At 48.9% G+C, this 6,371-nt stretch overlaps 4 protein-coding genes across 4 annotated transcripts; 1 reads left to right on the forward strand and 3 right to left on the reverse strand.

The window, feature by feature from the left end:
• Positions 1-378: 378 nt before the first annotated feature.
• On the forward strand, positions 379-1,605 carry PFICI_12250 (uncharacterized protein; the record flags this gene model as incomplete). The annotated part of the gene is made up of 1 exon (XM_007840831.1): positions 379-1,605. The coding sequence occupies one exon, from the start codon at positions 379-381 to the stop codon at positions 1,603-1,605; it is 1,227 nt and encodes a 408-aa protein (XP_007839022.1).
• Positions 1,606-2,419: 814 nt separating this feature from the next.
• PFICI_12251 (uncharacterized protein) lies at positions 2,420-3,056 on the reverse strand (the record flags this gene model as incomplete). The annotated part of the gene is made up of 2 exons (XM_007840832.1): positions 2,420-2,725; positions 2,760-3,056. The coding sequence occupies 2 exons, from the start codon at positions 3,054-3,056 to the stop codon at positions 2,420-2,422; spliced, it is 603 nt and encodes a 200-aa protein (XP_007839023.1).
• An 18-nt stretch (positions 3,057-3,074) lies between these two features.
• PFICI_12252 (uncharacterized protein) lies at positions 3,075-3,308 on the reverse strand (the record flags this gene model as incomplete). Its single annotated transcript, XM_007840833.1, has 1 exon — positions 3,075-3,308. The coding sequence occupies one exon, from the start codon at positions 3,306-3,308 to the stop codon at positions 3,075-3,077; it is 234 nt and encodes a 77-aa protein (XP_007839024.1).
• A 69-nt stretch (positions 3,309-3,377) lies between these two features.
• Positions 3,378-4,322, reverse strand: PFICI_12253 (uncharacterized protein; the record flags this gene model as incomplete). The annotated part of the gene is made up of 3 exons (XM_007840834.1): positions 3,378-3,850; positions 3,963-3,979; positions 4,033-4,322. 3 exons carry the CDS (start codon positions 4,320-4,322, stop codon positions 3,378-3,380), a joined length of 780 nt encoding a protein of 259 aa, XP_007839025.1.
• Positions 4,323-6,371: the final 2,049 nt, after the last annotated feature.

Raw genomic sequence — 6,371 nt, forward strand, 5'->3', positions numbered from 1 at the left:
GGGGGGGGGGGGCGGTGTTTCTCCTCACAGCACTCCCCTGGCCTTGACCTCACGTTGGCAATAATGGGGCAAGTCCTTCAGACGTGGTTCTTTGTTTACTCAATTCGCATTGACATGAGTGCGGGGCTTTTTTGCGACTTGACAACCCCTCACTGGAAAGATACAAGTTGGTGATCAAAGTCGTATCTGTAGGATTGAGGCGCAGCATATCATGAAGACATAACGGGTCTAGACATAACTAAGCAGGTCAAGGATGGACGTAAGAGAGATATCTACACTTACAAAATCTCGCCCAGACTCCTCGATCTGTCAGAGCATCTGGACACAATCCACGCCTCCTTCCTCTCTTCACATACGCCTTCAGTAATCGAGCCCATCATGCCAGGTGATCATGTCATTATTGTTGGTGCCGGGCTGGGTGGCCTAGCCTTAGCACAGGGCCTCAAGAAGCACGGGATTGATTTCACCATCTTCGAGGCGGACGAGGATGTCAATACCCGTACACAGGGTTATCGTATCAAAATATTCCCAGATACAGTCCCTGACTTGCAGTATCTCGTTACCCCAGAGGTATTCGATGAATTCGTGGCTACCTCGGCCGAAACGGTCATGATAGAGACGGCCATCAACGCTATTAGTGGTCAACCAACTGCCAGGCGTGCTCTTCGGGGTCCCAAGCCATACACGGTCGACCGTGGATTCATGCGCAAAGTACTCCTTCGCGGGCTTGAAGAACATATCCAGTGGGGCAAAAAGGCTATTAATTACTATATCGACGAGACTAGCTCTACCCCCATCACCGTCTACTTTAACGACGGAAGTTCGGCCTCGGGCAATCTCCTGGTTGGTGCTGATGGAAATCACTCATCAATTCGCAAGCAACTCGTGCCCCAACATGAGATCTTCGACGCTCAAGGTATCTGTCTCTATGGGCGCACCTACCTGACATCCGAGCTATCGGAAAAGCTCCATCCCGGCCTTCAACAGGGCTTGAATGTTGTCAGAGATACAGCACCACCCATCCAGCAAATCATCTTCGACTCGGAACTGCCCATTAGTATGTTCGTCGAGCGCCTACATTTTCTTGAACGTAATTCCAGTCATCCCGAACTTCCAGAGGACTACATGTACTGGTCTATGCTGATTCCGGCCAAATTGCTTGGGTTCACCGAAGCCTTGGTTTCCAATACGTACAATTCCAACACGGCCAGACAGCTGGCCACCCTACTCACGAGTGAGTGGCACGATTCAATTCGGTGCCTTATCGAGCTTCAGGATGAGTCCTTCGCCACCAAACTACGCATCATCTCCTCATCCTTACCTCTGTCGGAGTGGGAGTCATCCCCGTATGTGACTCTTGTTGGCGACTCCATTCATGTCATGTCACCCGCCGGGGGTGTCGGGGCTGCGACGGCGGTAAAGGACGCCTTTGTGCTGACCAAGGCCTTGACTGGCGCCCAAGGTATCTCGTTGGCTAGTGTCAAAGCATACGAGGCCGAGATGCGCACAACAGCCAAGATAGCTGTCGAACGGAGCTTCCGCGGAGGCAAGCTTCTATACGGCCAGCCGCCGGTTGAGAATTGTCCAAGGATATCGGACATTTAAGTCTACACTGCCACAGGCTCTTGCAATGATGAAAGTTTCTAGCAAATGCCTCCGCCAGATATGGGACAGATTGTGGACGACTGAAATCAAGGGCTCCGTATGATTGAACTATGAATTAATTCTAATAGATGTTTTTTTCGCCATCACATTGGACCATTGGTTCCACGTACCGAAACGGACAGTCCTATGATGATAAATGGCTACGCTTATCGCTTACTGATGCGCTGTGAGATGTACTGTTTGTCTTTTTCAGACTTTGATGCTACTCTGGCTGAAAATTTACAAAACGGATATCATGGTATCTTGCTAGTACTATAAATCATAGCAACACCAGCCAGCAAAATGCCATCTCTTCCATAACATGATATTACGCTGACCTACAAGGTGTTGGCCAACATGAAACTGGCATTGGTAGTTGAAAAATAGACCTTTGTGATCGGTTGCGCACGAACGCTTGGCCTCGAATAATACCTTCGAGAACATCATTGTAGTTCAACTAGATTTCACCTCTTTTTTTTTTTATTTTTTTAAAACTCTCGCGAAACTGCCAAGAAACACAGCCTTGGAGATGAAAGCAGCACAGAGTCACAGTTGGCTATTCTTTTGTTGAAGTAAACACTATCTACATCTCGAATTGTGCCACGCTTTCCTGTGAATAGCAATCGTTCAGAGGATGTGAGTGGGAATTTGGGACAAAAGAGATTAACTCAAGGAAATGCAGCGCCAGGTAAAATGAGTGTAATGCTAATATGGATCAGACCAGAGTCTTGCTACGGATTTGCTCCATCGACATGTCAACTTGACTACTTCTCCCCTAGTCCCCTCTCTTGATGTCATCAGCGATCTTCTCGGCCAGTGCATAGACCGTGCTCATCGGGTGTCCGGGAGGGAGGAGAGCAAAAGAACTGGCGTCTATCACTCTCAAGCCCTTCACGCCAATAACCCTCGCTTTAGTGTCAACAACGGCATCGGGGTCATCGGTCTTGCCCATGCGGCACGTAGTAGACGCGTGAAATACTGGAACCAGTGAGTTGCGGATCTGCTCAAGAATCTGCTCATCTGTCTCTACACCGGGTCCTGGATAGATTTCGGCTTCCTGGACATCGTCGGCCAAGATGATCTGAAGAGCCTTGGTCTTAAAAACCCTCCCGGACTCTCTTATATCCAGCGACAGCGATCTCGGCATCAATAGGGTCCGCCATCCAGTTAGGGTCAATGACAGGGGGATCGCTGGCTTTGGAAGTCTTGATGGTCACGCTTCCACGAGATCTGGGCGCGGCTGGGGACACAACTATGCTAACATAGTTTCCAGGTTCTTTGGCGTATTCCTCATGAAGACGGAGCAATGGAGAAGAATATTGACCAAAGTAAGCATCGACCGCAAGATATTCGATATCGGGGCAAGATTCAGGCATCTTTTCAAGATACGCCTTGGCGTCCGTGGAGACCATATCTTGAGGTAATTTCTCCTAAGCCATGAAATCGACTCCTTGACTCGTGAGAGGACCTTTCGCGTTCCTGAAGTAGTTGTCCAAAAGGGGCATCGGGTTAGCGAGCTCGCTTACAAGTGTCGCAACCTTCACACGGTAGGAGGGACCAAACATGGCATGATCGCTCAGGTTTTTCCCGACGCCTGGCCGGTCAGCAATGACTGAAATGTTCAGGCCTTCCAAAGTCGGTGCCGGACCGACGCCAGAGACCATAAGGAGCTGTGGAGATTTGAAGGCCCCGGCAGATAGGATGACCCCCTTTCTGGCTCTGAGGAATAGTTCTTAATCAATATCGACGCCTACAGCTCGTTTATCAGAATCGAATACGATCTTTTGGACAGCAGTCTTGCGGAAAACCTTCAGATTCGGCCGAGCTTGGCAGGTCTCTAGAAAGGCTGCTTGAGATGAGCAGCGAACTGCCGTGTTCGGGTCAAGGGTCAAGAGACAGAACTGTGATCCTTTCAGTTCGCCACTGCTGAAATCAGCTGCATTAGGGATCCCCATCTCGCTGAACGCAGATCCTAGATGCGTGGAAAAAGGCCGCGGATCGAGTGGGTAAGTAAGATGCAGAGGTCCTCCCTTGGGTCCCGGGGCATCAGAACCACCATGAACACTCGCATTTGGTTGCGGGATCGGACCACTGAATGTGCAGCTCTTCTGATAGTATGGTAAAAATCGGTCGTAGGTGAATGATTTGTCTCCAACCATGCCCGCCCACGTTTGAAGTGATCCTTTGTCGGGACGCTGGTAGATCACTAGATCATATCAAATCAGTGGATGTTCTATTTGAAAACTGCATGCATACAACAAGTAATGACAGGCGCATGCGATAAAAGACGCGAGCTCGCATTTCATAACATAACTTACTGCTATTTCTCGCGGAACTGCAATCATAATTAGTCATATGAAGGTACAGCGCGTTTGTGGATAAAGCTACCTGCCACCCAAGCATTTCCCACTGGCATAATGCAACTGCCTTTGATTGGCACCACCCTGCGGAGAGGTGACAAGACCCCAGTCTATTGAGGGATGGATATCGCTGGGAGAAGTTCCTGTGAATGAACCACCGCTCATTGGCGTTGACAATAGGAGTGGCATGTCGATCTGGTAGAAGTTCCCGGCTTCGATGACAGCGACCGAGTACTCGGGTTCCTCGGAAAGACGAGCTGCCAAGGTAAGACCAGCGGTTCCACCGCCAATGATAACGTAGTCATATTCAGCACCCATTATGTTCTTTTTGCCACTGTAGGGCGGTTTCACGGGGGGAAACGAAGCAGTACGTGCCGTAGAGCAGTCGGATTCAAGAATATCGAGTGAGGGGACAGGCTCTCATATATGTAGGTAAGCAGAGCACAACAGCGATGGCCCAACTTCGAGAAACAGGATTGCATGGAAGGTGAACATGCGCGCGGAGCGTCGATATATTTTCACATTTGGTTCAATGAAACGCAACACCAACTGCAGTTGTACAGGAAGCTACTGTTTACAACCCTGCATTCCGGATTGGTTACCTACACATGATTGGGTACCGACCAAGGTACAAGCATTAAACTGGAGCACCAAAATTAGACGACTCGCCAAGCTGCATGTGCTCATCCAGGAATGACCATTCAGACAATAAATGCATGCGCCTGTTCTTCGGTCCACTGCCAGAAGTCCTTCGCATTGCCCGTTCCAACATCCTCAACTCCCCTAAACGCCAACTCAATGTTCCCTCTCATCCCTTGAATCCGCCCCCAAGGACCAACTTGGCTCAAATCATCTCACCTGAGCCGATATGTGAGGGGGAACTGAAGACGAGATGATCGAGGAAGCATTGAAAGTTGTCTGAGTTGATCTCTAGTCTACAAGAGAGGAGTGCTGAAGAGCGAACTATATACCCACGCAGGTGATCTGCGGTGGGTACTGACTATGTCAGTACGGCAAAAACAACTACTGTAACGACGACAAGCACAACATCAAAGGGACCCTCGTGCTGCTAGGTGGGGGGTTTTCGTCCGAGGCCACTATCATAACGAATCTCATTGAGTACTTGCACCAAGAGGCCTCAGCAATAAAGTCGCAAGGTGCAAATCCGGACCACAGGGGATGACTGCCTGGCTTTGTCCGTCAGGGGGTGAGGGTCAAATATGCAAGAACGACACGCAAGTCTCACTCGATCACTTCGAACACTGCTTCCACGATTTGGTCACGATCGTCATTAAAGCTTCTGATGAAGGTTGCTCGCATCGTTTGGGTGTGGAATATGCATATTATGCATGTCTCCAAGCATGGGATTCGTGCGAAGCAACGGTACAACCGACAATACTTGAATGATTTAGGCTGATCCTCCGAGTTCTCGAGCGCATATATATTCCCGCACTCTCTTAGAACAGATCAGGCCATTAAAGAGACCTCTCATAAACGCTCTGTTGTCCAGGAGCTACAGCACAGCACTGGCTGACTGCCCCCGCATGCGAGCGAGAGTGTTTATGAAGGAGACATTTGAAGAAGTTGGTTTCACTAGCGAATATATGGACGCAAAAAATATTGGTGATCCAGCAACAATTTGATGATGCTTTCAACATTTTATAATAAGGTGAATCTTGACTAGATCCAAGGCACACCTTAAAGTTATTGCAGTGTCCGAATTATGACCAGAGCGACATAAACACCCAGACTTTCAACGCTTGCAGACCTCCGCCCAAACCAGAACATGTTGCTCAATCCAACCCAAGGACATGCTGGTCTAACACCATCGAGGCGTCTAGATACAGCCTCCACTCTTGCAGTGGACGCAAGCCGTAATGGCTGTCCAAACGCCACCCTGGCATTGAATCTAGTATCGATGCTTTAGCGACACATATCGAATCATATTGAAGATTCAGAACAGGAAACAGTATACTTACGACGTGGTTGTCATCTCCACATCTGGTGAGGCCAACACAATCCCCAGAGCAAGCTGAACCCGTGTCGTAAGGTCCATTAGCGCAAGCCATGGCAGTGCCGGCGAGGCAGATGGTGGTGAGAATGGAGAAGAACTTCATGGTTGCTTTGATTTGATGTTGAAACTTTGTGGTTGTGGTTGTGATGTGTGTGTTGAGACTGTGAGAAGTTGATCGATGATCTGAATACCAAGTTTTGAACAGAGTAGGGAATCAGCTGCCATTTTATACTCAAACATTCCTCATTGACTTGTATTGAGATTGAAATTTTTATCCATCTCTCTCTCTACCTAGCGCAGGACTCACGGATCGACGTCATGAGTCGAAAAGAACTATAAGCGCCATATCTGAA

The sequence above is a fragment of the Pestalotiopsis fici genome (genome assembly GCF_000516985.1).
Source record: "Pestalotiopsis fici W106-1 unplaced genomic scaffold PFICI_Scf_10, whole genome shotgun sequence".
Classification (NCBI taxonomy): domain Eukaryota; kingdom Fungi; phylum Ascomycota; class Sordariomycetes; order Amphisphaeriales; family Sporocadaceae; genus Pestalotiopsis; species Pestalotiopsis fici.